This window comes from Hemiscyllium ocellatum, chromosome 4, assembly GCF_020745735.1.
Source record: "Hemiscyllium ocellatum isolate sHemOce1 chromosome 4, sHemOce1.pat.X.cur, whole genome shotgun sequence".
In the NCBI taxonomy this organism is placed as follows: Eukaryota; Metazoa; Chordata; class Chondrichthyes; order Orectolobiformes; family Hemiscylliidae; genus Hemiscyllium; species Hemiscyllium ocellatum.
This window is the reverse complement of record NC_083404.1, coordinates 83,596,712-83,613,149: the sequence shown is the minus strand read 5'-3', so window position 1 is coordinate 83,613,149 and position 16,438 is coordinate 83,596,712. Positions and strand designations below refer to the sequence as shown.

Here is a 16,438-nt window from a genome sequence, read left to right as displayed (position 1 = left end):
AGGTTGTCCAACAGCAACAAGACACACATCCAAACAAAATACTTCTCCTAACTGACACACATCCACTATACAAAACAATCACTCCATCTACCAGCAAAACATTGTGTTGGCACTGTGCAAATCTACAGGGCATCAACATCGACTTGATTAGTTGTCTAATCTCCCCTCCCCCATCTCATCCCAACTCCAACCCTCCAACTCAGCATTGACCTCTTGAACTCATCTATTTTCCTGTCCATCTTCCTTCCCACTTTTCTGCTCCATCCTCCTCTCTGACCTATCACTATCACCTCCCCACCTGCGTCTACCTATCACCTTCCCAGCTACCTTCCACCCTCCCAAAACCCACCCTCCTATTTTTGTCTCAGTCCCCTTCCCAACATCCACATTCCTGATGAAGGGCTTACGCCCAAACTGTTCACTCTTCTCATCGGATTCTGCCTGACCTGCTGTGCTTTTCCAGTACCACCCATTTCGACTCTATCTCCAGCATCTGCAGTCCTCCCTTTCTCCTGGCAGGATAAAGCAGTCGGGGGGAGCCCAGAGGTCTGGAAAACAGTTAATGTAACATATCTGTTTAAGAAGGGAGGGAGGCAGAGACAGGAAACTATAGGCTAATTACCCTGACCTCGGTTGTCACTAAGATTTTACAATTCAAAGACATGCTCCATCTCGACTCCTAGCTTCAGCTCTTCACCAGGCCCCGGCCCTGCTGGGTTTTTACCATCGCCCCGGACTTCCTCTCACTGAAGAGGAAAGGTCTCACCTTCATCTCACTACCCTCCTGGGTCAATGAATTCCATACGTGTTGCGACATCAAATTTTTCTTCTGCTGCCTCAGTTCTTAATTTTTCAATTGTGACTGCCACCCACCCTCTGAAGACCCCTCCAACATACTCCATCCACTTGGACACCCCATTCTGGCCTCGACCTCTTCATCGCCATTGACTGCTTCAACCTGTCCCCCTCTCTCATCCGGTCCAAACTCCCACCCTCATAAAACGCAGCCCTTCACTTCCTCTGCTCCAACTTCAACCTCACCATTAAACCAGCAGACAAAGGAGGCGTAGTAGTAGTTTGTTGCACTGACCTATACACCGCTGAAGCTAGAGGCCACATTGCCCAGTTCTATCTCTTACCAAAAACCCACAAACCTGACTACCCCTGCCCCTGCCCCACCAAACTTATCTCCTCACATCCTGACAAGTCCTGTGTCCCTTGGTCCATGAACTCCCCACATACATTCAGGTCATCACCCATGCCCTCCACCTCCTCCATAACTTTTGTTTCGCCAGCCCCGAATGCCTCATCTTCACCTTGAATATTCAGTTCTTTTACATGTCCATCTGCCATGGCAAAGGCCTCCAGGTTCTCTATTTCTTCCTCTCCCACTGTCCCAACCAGTATCCCTTCACTGACATACTCATTCAATTGGCAGAACTGGTCCTCACCCTCAACAACTTCTCTTTCAAATCCTCCCCTCTCCCTCCAGACCAAAAGGGTAGCCATGGAAACCTGCAGGGGCTCCAGCTATGCCTACCTGCTCATAGGATACGGAACAGTCCATCCTCCGTAGTTATACCAGCATTATCCCCCACTTTGTCCTCTGCTACATTGATGACTGTATCAGTGCCACCTCATGCTCCCACAAGGAGGTTGAACAGTTCATCAACTTCACTAACATGTTCCACCCTGATCTTAAATACACCTGGACCATCTTGGACATCTCCCTCCTCTTCCTCTCCATCTCCGGTGACCGATTCAACACAGATATGTATATGAAACCCACCGGCTCCCATAGCTACCGAGACTACACCTTGGTCCCCCCTCCCTGTTAGTTTTGCTGGTAGTATTATCTAATGGATGTCATTTACAAGGTACCATGCAAAAACTGTAAAAAAAAAACACTACTTTGGACAATCTAGCAGGAAACTTGCCAGCAGGATACATGAACACCAATTGGCCACCAAAAGGCATGACCCACAATCACTAGTTTCTATACATACAGACAAAGAAGGACACCACTTTGACTGGGACAACACACACACATCCTTGGACAGGCAAAATAAAGAAATGCACGAGAATTCTTAGAGGCATGGGATTCTAACTAGAACTCCATCAATAAACACATCGACTTAGATCCCATCTACCCTTCCTTGAAAAAAAGAAACAGAAATGGCATCACCCACCTTAAGAAACCAAGACCTCTAAATAGAGAGGCAGGATATACCACCAGTGCCTCACTGGAGACTCTCACTGATATGTTACCTAGTATGGTGACGAAATGTCTGAAAACAAACCTTCAACCTCAGCGAGCAAACCTACATACTTAGCTCCTATATCTCATGGTCAGCTGCAAGGACACTGTGCACAGGAACAGGCAACCATCTCATAAATCTGCATTTCAAAGCTGGTCCCACTTGCTTTCTTTGTGTTTACTCACCTTGAGTTTATCTGCATGCTCACAATATCCCTGCCTTTTCTGTATCTTGACTTTTAACACTTGTTCTACCTCAGCTCAAGCTACCAGGCTCATCTTACTTCACTCGTGCCCTATTTCTGTATTTGAGTTCTCTTTGGCACTAAAATCTACATCTATCTTATTGCCTTGGTGCTAAATGATTCTATAATACAGTACTAAGTACTACACTTTCAAATAAACAGAAAAAACACACCCTTTTCATAAAAATGCTGTCACAGTACTGTTTCACACATATGATCCTACTGGTATCAGTATAGCACCAAAGTGAGAATTTTTTTCCCCCAACTTACTTGTTATTCTCTTTATCTTTTAGGTTCTTCTGCACTGTTTCTTTCTCCTTGGTACGTTTCAAGATATAAGCCTGCTGTTGCTCTACAACTTGTTGTCGCACTATTGGATATTCCTGCAGTGCCTGAATCCATTCGGAACGAGTGATTTCTTTTCCATCTAACCACTGTAGATCAAGTAGAAACAAGAGCAAAATGATCATAGATCAAAATTTGAGTTAGGATTCATGCTACTATAATACATAAGATCAACAGGTTTAGACCATAAGACATAGGAGTGGAAGTAAGACCATTTGACCCATCGAGTCCACTCCGCCATTTAATCATGGCTGATGGGCATTTCAATTCCGCTTAGCCACACTCTCCCAATGCCCGTAATTCCTTGTAAGATCAAGAATTTATCAATCTCTGCCTTGAAGACATTTAGCAGCCTGGCCTCCACTGTGCTCCAAGAAATGTCCCCTCCTTTCCATTCTAAATTGACCCCATCTAATTCTAAGGCTATGCCCATGTGTCCTAGTCTCCCCGTCTAATGGAAACAACTTTCCAGTGTGCACCCTTTCTATGCCATGCATTATCTTGTAAGTTTCTATTAGATCTCCCCTCATTCTTCTAAACTCTAGAAAATATAATCCCAGGATCCTCAATCATTCATCATATGTTAGGCCTACAATTCCAGGGATCATCCGTGTGAATCTCCGCTGGACATGGTCCAGAAACAGCATATCCTTCCTGAGGTGTGGGGCCCAAAATTGGGCATAGTATTCTAAATGAGGCCTAACCAGAGCATTATAAAGTCTTAGAAGCACATCACTGTTTTTATATTCCAACCCTCTTGAGATAAATGACAACATTACAGACTCAGCCTGCAAGTTAACTTGTACAGGATCCTGGACTAGCATTCCCAGATCCCTTTGTACTTTGGCTTTATGAATTATCTCACTGTTTAGAAAATAGCCCATGCCTGTATTCTTTCTTCCAAAGTGCAAGACTTCGCATTTGCTCACATTCTCCTAAATTTTCTAACTCTTTCTGCAGCCTCCCCACCTCCTCAGTATTACCTGCCTGTCCACCTAACTTTGTATCATCGGCAAACTTCGCCAGAATGCCTCCAGTCCCTTCATCCAGATCATTAATATATTAAGTGAACAGCTGCAGCCCCAAAGCTGAACCCTGCTGGACACCACTTGTCACTGGCTGCCATTCCAAAAAAGAACCTGTCTGCCTTCTATCAGACAGCCAATCCTCAATCCATGCAAGAGCTCACCTCGAACATGGACCCTCACCTTACTCAGCAGCCTCCTCTGAGGCACCTTATCAAAGGCTTTTTGGAAGTCCAGATAGATAACATAAATGGATTCAAATGATGTCAAATGAAATAATACAGTATTTGTATATTACAAAGTAGCTCTCTTTACTTGATAAAAACCTAAAGAATTGCGGATGCTATAAATCAGGAAAGCTCAGCAGGTCTGGCAGCATCTGCGAAGAGAGATTAGAGTTAATGCTTTGGCTCTGGTGACCCTTCCTCAGAACTGCCTCTTACTCAGAATCACTTCACATGGATTCCAGTTGAAGTTTCAGCCTACCACGTCTGGGAGTTCTGAGGAAGGATCATTGGACCCGAAACGTTAATCCTGATTTCTCGTCCAGGCCTTCTGAGCTTTTCCAGAAACTTTTGTTCTTTTTTCTTTACTTGATGCTTGACATCCACAGACAAAAGAACATTTGTAACAAAAACAATTCCCCAAAATTGCTGGAGAAACTCTGCTGGTCTGGCAGCATCTGGGGATAGAGAAGTAGAGTTAATATTTAAATCCAATGACCCTTGTTCAGAAATGATAGCATCTGGGAAAAAGGTGGTATTTATCTTAATAATAAAGGGTGGGGTGGGGAAGGAGGCAGCAGAAATGGGGAGATGGAGCTCAGAGAGAAAAGTTAGACAGGCAAAGGGACTATGAGCCAGGGAAGAAGAAAAAGAAATGAAGAAAAGCTGGATACGTGATAATGGATGGGGAGGATGAGAGGTGAAAATGGATAGCTTTGTAGACAGCAGATCAGACCTGGGGTGTGGGGTGGGTAAAAGACACAGAAGATTGAAACTTCAACTGGAATCAATGTGAGGAAATTCTACGTCAGGAGCATTCACTGAGGAATGAAATGTGGCTGTGGAACTGAGTTTTAGCAGATCCCTTGTCAAACACCAGGAGCAAAAATGAAAGTAAGTTAGGGTGGTGAAGCAAAAGAAAGATTAAAATGAAAATCTTGTCAGAGACAGGAGCAAAACTTCAAGGTGGGCATACCTGGAAGAGATGTGATAACGAGTTAAATACAAAAACAAAATAAAAAACTGCAGATGCTAGGGTTCTGAAACAAAAACAGGGCGATTGGGATGAGGGGGGATCATTTTGGGACATTACCTCTATCACATAATGATGCCTGATCTTTGTTATATGCCGAGCCATATTCTGATACACATTCAGTTCTTTGTTCAGAGCAGGCAGATTGAAGTTTTGCTGAGGGGTGTACTGACATAATTAAACACAAAATCTCCAGTTTTTTTTTTAGATTAGATTAGATTACCTACAGCGTGGAAACAGGCCCTTCGGCCCAACCAGTCCACACCGACTCTCTGAAGAATAACCCACCCAGACCCATTTCCCTCTGACTAATGCACCTAACACTATGGCCAATTTAGCATGGCCAATTCACCTGACCTGCACATCTTTGAACTGTGGGAGGAAACCCATGCAGACAGGGAGAATGTGCAAACTCCACACAGGCAGTTGCAGATATTTTCATTGAAGAAAAAGGAAATTTGATCTACACCAATTTCCGCTCCTAAGATTTCTGTCAGCGCATTTGCTACTCTGGTCCAGTATTTACGGATCTTATGACATGTCCATAAGCAGTGTGGGAGAGTGCCCACTTCTATTTTACATTTAGGACACATTGGAGATGTAATCTCCAGTTTTAAATAAAGGAATTACATTTGCAGTCAAATGGGACCTTCCCCACAATTTTTTGAAAATAACATATCAACCATTTCACTAGCCACATTTTTCGAGAACCTAGGATGAAATCCAGGCACCTGTCAGTCTGCAGCTCCAATAATTACTCTGTATCACACTTCTGGTGATTGTAATTGTTTTAAGTTCCTCCTTCTATTCTTGTATTTGCTAGAGTGAAGTCTGATGCAAATTACCTCTTCAATTCATTTGATTTTGCTTTATTTTCTATTATTAACTCTCCAGTCTCATTTCTATGGGGCCATCATTCATTTTGTTAATATTTTTATCTTTTAACCATTTAGAAACTCTTGTGTTTTTATATTGTTGAGGACCACATAATTTTCCTTTTAAACTATAAACTGGAAGTTTAAGTTGGGCACTGCTATATAGCTGAAAAGGAGGAGAATTCTTTTTCCGAAACTTGGAGATGCAGTGGGATTATCTGATATACACTTCAGCTAGACAAGACTATATGTGGCATTGTCCCAGGCCTTGAATGATGTGGACTATGGCATGAAATTTGCAAATGTCAGATGAGATGTTCAGTGAGACCCTTTCGATGTTAAGAATAAAAAAACCAACATTTTCTAACCAAGTACATTATTTGAAGATGAATTTCTCATTGTCAATTGGTGAGAGGTCTATTAACATGAATTATCATTCACTACCACCCTCATTATTACTGAATCTCACCTCATTAATATGCAGTTCCCATTCTCTCGCCCAGTGGATTGAAAATAGATGCTAAGAATTCGTTTCATGAAAGTCAGAACAGGTACCTAGCAAGCTCACCATTTGTTCCAATGTTTCAAGGTCCAGTCCGCTAAAAGTGATGACGTGTACCAAAATCCACAGATGTTAGCAAGTGACATGCATCACCCTCTCTGCATCATCACGGCACATCTCCAATTCACTTACAGTATGCTTCTGCACTTTAAAACTGCACTTTCGAGCATAAGGGAACCTCTTGCTGTAATGCTGCTACAAAGACACTTTGAGGACAGGGACTGGCACCCAGCTCAAGCTCAATTCCCTTGGCTGTATCTCAGGACTGTTTAGGTTGGTCCCTTAATAGTCTATCACTTTGCACTGACATAGGTGCTCACAGCATCCCTACCTTGCCTTTTGGCACTGTGACCCCTCATTTGGACTTTAAAAACTTAGTGTTTCAATGTTGCTTTGCTGTTTAGCGCAGTCATACAGCCAAAAAAATGATTTGGAGATGCCGGTGTTGGACTGGGTGTACAAAGTTAAAAATCACACAACACCAGATTATAGTGATTTTTAATTTAGCCAAAGAAATAGTTCACGTTGAATCCAATAGCACTGTTCTTCGGAACTAATATAGTCTGTTGCTTGGTTCATTCCAGAAAACAAATGATCCCTAGCGAATTTTATGAACTCCTCCTCATGTCAGTTCTTCCCTGCTTTATGAATTTTCCAGTATTTTTGTAGAATAAAATCTCTCTATGTATTGCGTGCAGTTTTGACTTGCTGTCATATTTCTTCCTATGTACTCCACACTGCTATGCAGATTTTACGTAAGTGACTCTTGTCTTGCTAATTTTTTATATCTATGCAAACCATCTACACCCTGGTTTCCTGAACCTGGTTGGTCCCTCGCTAGTGTGCAAATATTGTCACGAACTAACTGAACAAACTCACTCAACCTCAAAACCTCTTCCTATTCTAAATCTCCTGACTTTCTCAATATTTGAGAATGAATTCATATTATCCCGAAGCATGGCTCTAATGGCGACCATACTGTAGTTGTATAAAAGGAAAGCACAGTGAATGTTGGAGATTCAAAATAAAAACAAAATGCAAGAGATACTCAGCAGGTCTGGCATCATTTGTAGGTGGAATGAAATTAATGCTGAATCCAATAGGACTGTTCAGTTGTGGAAAAAAAGTCACTGTAGACTTGAAAATGTTAGCTTTGTTTTTCTCTTTGCAAAAGTTACCAGACCTACTGCGTTTCTCCAGCATTTTCTATTTTTAAACCAATATATATTTATTTATTTGTATCTGTACTTGTAAGTAATTGGTTTTGTTTCCAATACAACATATATTCAGATATAGTACCTTTAGCTTTACTCTTTTATTATTTTTTGTAACCTCTAGCCTTATCTGTTGGTTCATGCTTAGATTTATACATCTATCCTTTCCTATCACAGTCTGTTTATCATTTGCCATTCTCTTTTGCTTTGCCAATATAGTGTTGATACCAAAGCCAATAAACTATATAGGTTATCAATCTCAACAGTTACATAGATTTAGCAAAATAATTCAATCCTATAGATCTGTGAACAACTATGACTCTCTCAGGTTTCATACACAACTGCTTGAATTAACCATTTCCTCAAGTTACAGTTTTTGATTTTCAGTCTTACTAATTCAATTATTATGCAATGCACTCACACAGGGCTGAATCTTTTTTGTTAACCAAACTAAGAGTTGCTCAAGTGTTTTGGAGAGTTTCTTACTGCAACATTGAGTGAAACTCCTCACTGTACCTTACAAAATGCATCCCATTAACTTCCTGTCCCTAAAGTGTCCCTTACCTGCTATTCTAGTTCCATTTTAACATGCACTAGTCACCACTCACCAAATATCCATTAAAAGGCCAGCATGCCTTTTGTCTAGATCATATCCGAAAGGCCGCTTTGCATCTGGGTGGGCATTAGCATTCTGAAGCCATTTAATCAAGGACACAGTCTGAACATTACAAAGAAATGGATGATGGTGATGTGATTTACTGCCAAGGACCTGAAGGTGTTGGTTGAGCAGTGGTGCAAAAGAGAGGAGTCCTCTTCCAGGAGGACCACCAGAGGAAGCTTGGTCTGAGGTCACCATCTGACTTCGTGTAGTCTTCATGGTCTGGAGGAATGGCCAGAGTGCTGAAACAAGGTCAATGACAGGGTAAATGCCAAACACTTGTTTCTGCTCAAACTAACTCCATTTCTGCTACTGCACTTCTACCAAGGTTTAGTCTCTGTCACTCTCACTATTGATGCAACAACTTACCCCACTCACTCTCCTCCACCTTCCCCCCCCCCACCAGCATTCCAGACCACTAAACTACATGGTGTCTGCACTGTCTATTCATTCCCTCGGATCCCCTCACTACCTTTCGACCACTTGAATCAGCAATAATGTTGTGTCATCCACTTTTATCTCATTCAATCCTTATTGTCATTCCAGGAGAGGACAGCTCAAAACAGAGCAGAAGGAAGGAAAGTGCCCAACATTTGATTGGTCAGCTCCAGTGAGGGGGGAGTCCTGGCCCTAGCAGGAAAAAAAACAAAGCCACTCCTGTGGAGATGTCAAACATCCATGCCCCCCCACACCTAAGTACCAAACTTTATCCACAGCAACTCTAATAGCAACCCCCTAGCAATCACATTAATTGCGCACTGCTTGCTTCTAATCACCAGCTATGACGCCACCTTTCTCTTTTATAGACATTGAATCAAACAGCATAGAAACAGGCCCTTTGGCACACCTCAATGCCAACCAACAAACACCAAACTAAAATAATTCATTTACCTGTATGTGGTCCACAGCATTTTAAGTCCTCATGTAGATGCTTCTTAAATGATGCCTCCACCACCCAGCCAGGCAGCTCATTCCATATTTCCACCACCCTGAGTGAAACAATGTGTCCTCAGATCTCCTCTAAACAGTTACTCCCCACCTTAGACCGATGATCTTAGATATGTCAGCCATGGGGTCAAGTTTCTCACAATCTTCCCAATGTATGCCTCTCATAATTTTGAATACCTCAGTCTGATCACCCTGCAGCTTCCTCTGCTCTAAGAAAACAAATCCTGCCTATCCAGTCTCTCCTCAGAGTGGAAACTTTCCATCCCATGCAATATCCTGGTGAATCTCCTCTGCAATCAACTGCCCTTATCAATATATTTAGGCACCTTTCCAAAAAGTCAAGATCTCTCTGCTGACTATCCTGATCAATCCCTGCCTTTCCAAGTGTTGATTAATCCTATCCCACAGAAATTTTCCAGTCATTTCCCTACCATTGATTTTGGATAAACGAAGCTTTAATTACCAGACCTAACCCTGCCACCCTTCCTGAACAAAGGTTCCATTAGTTATCTTCGAGTTGTCTGAAACTTCATTCGTGACCAGACAAGTATTGAATAATTCTGCCAGGGGCCAAATTGCTTTCTTGCCTCCCAGCGCAGCCTGGGGTACATTTCATCAGACTCTGGGAATTTATACACACTAAACAGCATGCAGGAGGCAGAAAGCATTATAGACAAGAGACATGGTTACACCCAAGGTCCATGCAGATAGGTGGGTTACCAAGACAAGGGGCAGGAAATAGTGCAGGAGTCTTCTCTGGCTATCCCCTCTTTAACATGTAAATAGTTTTGGATACTATTGGAAGTGGGGAGGAGGAATTTGCCAGCAGACTCTATTTAATAGCAGAGAGAGTCACAATGCAGTAGAGCAGGAGTAACAAAGGAGGCTCCAGGATTGTGTGTTGCCTCCTTGGTGCCAAAGTTAAGAATGTCTGAGTGGGCACAGAACATTCTTAAAAGGGAGGGTGCACAGCCAAAGGTTGTGGAACAGATTGGTACTAATGACATAGGCAGGAAGTGTGATGAGGTCCTGCAAAGTGTGATCAGGGTGTTAGAGTCATACAGCATGAAAACAGACCCTTCAGTCTAACGAGTCTATGCTGACCATGTTCCTAAACTAAACTAGTCCCAATTGCCTGTGCTTGGCCCATATCCCTCCAAACCTTTCCTATTCCTGTAATTATCCAAATGTCTTATAAATGTTGCAACTCTAACCACATCCAAATTTCCTCTGGAAGTTCATTCCACACACTAACTACTCTGTGTAAAAAATGCTGCCCATCAGGTACTTTTTAAAACTTTCTCCTCACCTTAAAAATATGTCTCCTAGTTTTGAACTCCCCCACCCTAAGGAAAACAGCCTTGCAACTCACCTTATCTATGACCCTCATGATTTTATAAGTCTCTACAAGATCACTCCTCAACCTCCTACACTCCATGAGAAACTCAAGTTCCAGCCTATTTTATAACTTTAACCCTCCGTTCCCAGCAAGATCCTGGTAAATCCTTTCTGAACCCTCTCTAATTTAATTAGTGGTAGGGCAACTGGAATTGCGCACAGTACTCCAGAACAGGCCTCACCAACTTCCTGTATAACTTCAACATGATGCTTTAACTCTTATACTCAAAAGATCTGCAGGCAAGTGTGCTAAATGCCTTCTATACCACCCTGTCTCTCTGTGATATAAATTTCAAAGAATTATGTACCTGAACCCCTAGATCTCTTCGTTCTACAACTCTACCCAGGCTTGTCTAATAGTTGTATAAGTCCTGTCCTTGTTTTATCACAATGCAAAACCTTACATTTATCCATCGGCTGCCACTCAGCCCACTGACCCAATTGATCAAGATCTCTTTGATAACCTTCTTCACTGTCTAGTATACCAGCAATTTTGTTGTCATCCGCCAATTTACTAACCATGTTTTCTGTAAAGTAGTAAGTTGAAAAGCAGGACCTCTAGTGTTGTAATCCCATGATTATTCCCTGTGCCATGTGCCAATGAGGCTCGGAAGAAGAAGATAGTACAGTCAAATATGTGGCTAAAGAACTAACATGGAGGGAAGTCTTCATGTATGTGGATCGTTGGGATATCTTCCAAGGCAGCTGTGACCTCAATAAGAAGGATAGGTTGCTCCTGAACTGGAGGGGCACCAATATTCTGGCAGGGAAGTTTGTCAGTGTCACTTGGGAAGATTTAAACTAGTGTAGTAGGGGGCAGGAACCAGAGCAATAGGTGAGCAAATGAAATGACCAAGGAGGAGTTAGAGACTAAGGCCAGTAAGGCTAAGAGGAAGAACAGATGGGGGGAGGTTACTGAACACAGTGGGGCTGAATATTTGGTTTAATGTGAGGAATATGACAGGTAAGGCAAATGAACTGAGAGCTTGGATTCATCCACATAACTGTGATGATGTACATATTACAGCCTTGGTTGAGGGACGGACAAAATTGGCAACTTAACATTCCGGGATTTCGATGTTTCCGGCAAGACAGAGAAGGATGTAAAAGAGGTAGGGGGTTGTGTTTCTGTTAAGATATAATATCACAGCTATACAAAGGAGGACACCTTGGATAGTTCATCCAGTGAGGCCATATGGGTAGAGATTGGTAATAGGAAGAATCAATCACTTTGATTGTTGTACTACAGGGTTCCACCACAGGTCTCCAAACAGTCAGCAAGACAGGAAGGAACAGAAATGTGGACAGATTATGGAAAAGTATAAAAACTATAGGATTGCTGCGCTGGGTGATTTTAACCTCCCCTATATTGACAGGGACTCAAATAATGCCAAAGGCTTGAGCAGGGGAGAAATTACTACGTATACCCAGGAAGATTTCTTGAAATAATATGTAAATAATCAATCTGGGGAAGGGGCTCCAAGAGATCTGGTATTGGGGAATGAATCTGGTCAGGTTATGAAAGTTTCAGTAGGGAAGCATTTCAGGAACAGAGACCATAATTCCTAAGTTTTAAGTTACTTAAGGTTAAGGATAAGAATAGTCCTAGGGTGTAACTCCTTAATTGGGGAAGGCTAAATATGAAAATATTAGGCACAAATTGAGGAATGAGTGTGGTGCTGAATAAAGCACAGCAGGTCAGGCAACATCTGAGGAGCAAGATGGTCAATGTTTCAGGCATAACCCTTCTTCAGGACTGGGGAATGGGAAGGGGACTGAGAAATAAATAGGGTGAGAGGGGTGGACTAGGGGAAAGGTAGGTGGGATGGCGATAGGTGGGCGAAGATAAGTGGTGATTATGTTAGGTTGGTGAATAGCAAAGATCTTTTTCCCATCATAGGTTTAAGGTGAGAGGGGAAAGATATAAAAGGGACCTAAGGGGCAACTATTTTACAGAAAGGGTGGTGTGTGTATGGAATGAGCTGCCAGAGGAAGTGGTGGAGGGAGGTACAATTACAATATTTAAAAGGCATCTGGATGGGTATGTAATTAGGAAGGGTTTAAAGGGATATGGGCCAAATGCTGGAAAATGGGATTAGAGTAATTTAGGATATCTGGTCAGCACTGATGAGTTGGACTGAAGGATCTGTTTCCATGCTATACAGCTCCATGACTAACTGCTTGCTGCTCCACTAGTTTCAGGTTGTTTCTTTCCAGTATTTATTGATAATAGTTTCAGGGAACCTATCAGCAAAGTCAAGGAAAAAAAAGCCTGTAATTGAAGGAGCAACTCCTCACTGTGTCATTTCTATTTTCAGTGGTGATTGTCATCTGCTTTATTGTTTAAATGACTGAACTTTCTCAAATGTTTTGGGGTTTTTGGGAAGGAAAATGCACCAACCACCCCTATGTATTTTGGATGTTGACTTCCAGCCACATCTGGCCCTGAAGCATGCAAAATAATCTTGATCCTTTGCACAGATCATAAGTAGCAATCAAAATGTTATATATCAAAATTAAAAATACAAGAATGGCTTGTCGGAAAGACAATGACCTTCCAACCTTCAGCTGTGGTAGTGTAGCAATCACAAACTTCCTGTAACCAGCAAAATCACAGCAGGGGTTTCCAACCAGATAAAGCTCCTGTAGGTGAACATTAAGTTTGAGCGATTCCACACTTGTTAGCTCCCCAACAAAGTTAACTGTTAGGTCAAGTTTCTGCAGAAACTCACAACCTGTCAAGGAAGATGAAATAATATCACATTTGGAGAATATGACAGGCACATTTTCAAGGTTTTCAATTATATAAAATTGAAGTTTGTTAAAAATAAATGCACAATGTGATCAAAATCCAAGAACTACATCCCTAACAGTACTTTGTGTACACCTACCCTAAACTGGCAGTCCAATAAAGTGGTTCATCAAAACTTCAACGGCAATTGAGGAAATCCCATTAATGAATAAAAATATTGTTTGTTTTGATATATATTCATGATCAGAGCTATATCCAAGGAGTAATTCCAAAGTTTGAAAATTATATGTAACTTGAAAACACAAACAGTGATGGGGATAGTAACAGACTTCATATAAGGACAAAGATTCATGAAACTGGCAGATCTATGACAGATGAAAATTAAAACACAAGAGGCTAGAGGTGATTCAATTAGGCAGAAGAAAAAGAAGGAAAGATTTAACAATAAACTGTAACAATTTTAAAAGGGATTCACTGGAACGTGGGAATACCATCATCTGCAAGTTTCCCTCCAAGCCAGTCATTATCTTGACTTAGAAATATATCACCGTTTTTTCACTATTGCGAAGTTAAAATTCTGGAATTCCCTGCCGAATGGCATTGTGTGTCCACCTATAGCACATGAATAGCAATGATTCAAGGCTGCAGCTCACCATCACTTTCTTAAGGGCAACTGAGAATGGGCAATAAATGCTGGCCAGCCAAAGCCCACGTCCCACGGGTGAATTTAAAAAGTTAAAATTGTAATGAAACTGATATTCAATTGTATATGCATATACAGTTGTTGCTTCAATCTGTACTTCTTATGTTTTCTGGCCACTTTCTACTATTTTAAGATTTATTTAGACATTCGCCAAAATTCTCAGAAAGCTGCATTTCTGTAGAGTTGATATCATTATCTCAGTTGTGCAAAAAACACTTCTTTTTTCCTTCACCCCAAGCTCTTCTTTCACTCTTCCAATTCTATCTCTCTCCCAAATTTTTGTTTTTCTCCAACTCATTTCATCACTTCCTCTTGTACATTTTGTCTTTATCTCCTCTTTCATTGCTATCTTTCTTAATGCGACCATTAGGATTGCTACAAACATGAGAATAGATGAATGCTTGAAAATCTCCAGTGAAGAAGAGGAAAGATTTCTCTGCATCAGAAAAAGTGGGAGGAAATGGAATTTAGTAGCACCACGTTCAAGTATGGATGGGCCAGATTCCAGATTTGGAACAGATTAGTGAGGTTTTTTTAAAAAAAAGTAGGGTAGCTAGAATGTTAGAAATCAGTTTTGTGGAGAGATTAGGGAAACTCAGATTGTTCTCTTAGAACAGGAAAAGGAGAAACTGGCTACTGGTGTTCTTAAGTTTAAAATGTTTTGATGAGAATAGATAAGAAGCTGTTCGCAGTTACAGTAGGGGCAGGAACGAATGGACACAAATTTAATGTGACTGGCATAAAAAAACCCAAAACTAGAATTTTAAAGTTTTCAAATATGGAATTCTTAAATAAGTACAGAAATGTAATTCATGATCAACTTACCCTCTAAATTTTCTATGCGTTCAATGTTGTTCAAAGCAAGATTAAGGTATTCCAGTTTTTTCAATCTTCCAACATTTTCTGTAAAAGAATCAAAATCTTTTCAAAAAAAAACAATCAATTCAGCCAATGAATTTCAAACTTCAAACTAAAACATATTTTAAAAGACTTAGGAACTGATAGCCATTATGGTCTTGATTTTGAACAGTAGTGAAACTATCAATCAATGCTCACACTTATTAAGAAGCAAATCAAACAACAACTTACAACATCTGTGCACATGAGTTTAACATGGAAATCAGAACGTTACTATTCATGTAGCTGTGCTCCTCAAGAAGTTTCACCCTAATAATATTTTACTCAGCCAAGGGGTGGTGGTGATGGTGGTGGGAGGGGTGTTGGTGGAGAGACAGCTTTCATGACACCTTCATCTGATTACAAATGAGTTACAGCTATGATGGGAGTGGTTACCCAACTAGACACGGCAGAAATCCAGTTAAGCCTCTTGAGATTCATTAAGGGTATTTGCCTGGTACTGTAAGAATTTTCCAATCAACGTATAGGACATCCATTGACACAGGAGGTTCAGCAACAGGCCAAGTAGCTATTGAAGCTGGATGCTTCGTTCAACAGGCAAGATGTTATGTTAATAAATAATTGTACCCACATCTCTGTTGAGAGCTTTTGGTCTTTCTTATATTCCCCATTTGTAGCCAACTACCTTCATTATGGAAATGGAAAGAATATTCTGATTGAGGTTTTTACACGAAAGAATGATTTTGAAAGGGTTGAGAGGGAGAGGATTTCTTCATTGATGAGGGTAGTAAATCTAAAGTCCAAAGAGATATACCAGAGTCAGGCCATTCAGGAGGGAAATTAGGAAACAGGTCTTCACACAAAGGATGGGAGCAGTGTGAAACCACAAAAAACTCTGCACGCTAAACTTGACACTGCCAAATTTCTGCTAACTAAAGGTATTCAGCTATATGGAGCCAAGGCAGGTGAAAGAGATTAAGATACAGATCAGACATGATCTAATGGAATGATGGAAAGGGCCAAGGGACTGAACGTTTAAACCATTGCTTATATACCACCAAAATTTATTCTTTTAAATACCGCTCTGCTTTGTAACACTGTACATTGCACTTTCTTTTCTAACTTATAATTTCCCCTTTTACAACATCAATTATTGGAAAATCATCTCAATATGCACACAAACAATTTTAAATTAATGTGCCTCGGGGTCATAGTTATATCTCCAAAACATTAATGCCCTTAACTGTGGTACAAATCAATAAAACAAATATTTCAACAAAACAATCATCACCTAATGTGAGGCTTGAAATCATGACTGTGTGATTAATTGTCCCATCATCT

General features: G+C 41.1%; 1 protein-coding gene across 1 annotated transcript in view; it reads right to left on the bottom strand.

The window, feature by feature from the left end:
* dnaaf11 (dynein axonemal assembly factor 11) overlaps positions 1–16,438 on the bottom strand; it is a 73,063-nt gene that overhangs the window by 46,311 nt on the left and 10,314 nt on the right. The window contains exons 3-5 of the mRNA XM_060823551.1: positions 15,065–15,142; positions 13,347–13,519; positions 2,773–2,936 (exon numbers count right to left, since the gene is read on the bottom strand). Of these exons, the coding sequence (XP_060679534.1) occupies positions 2,773–2,936; positions 13,347–13,519; positions 15,065–15,142 (415 nt within the window). The remainder of the gene's footprint in view (positions 1–2,772; positions 2,937–13,346; positions 13,520–15,064; positions 15,143–16,438) is intronic.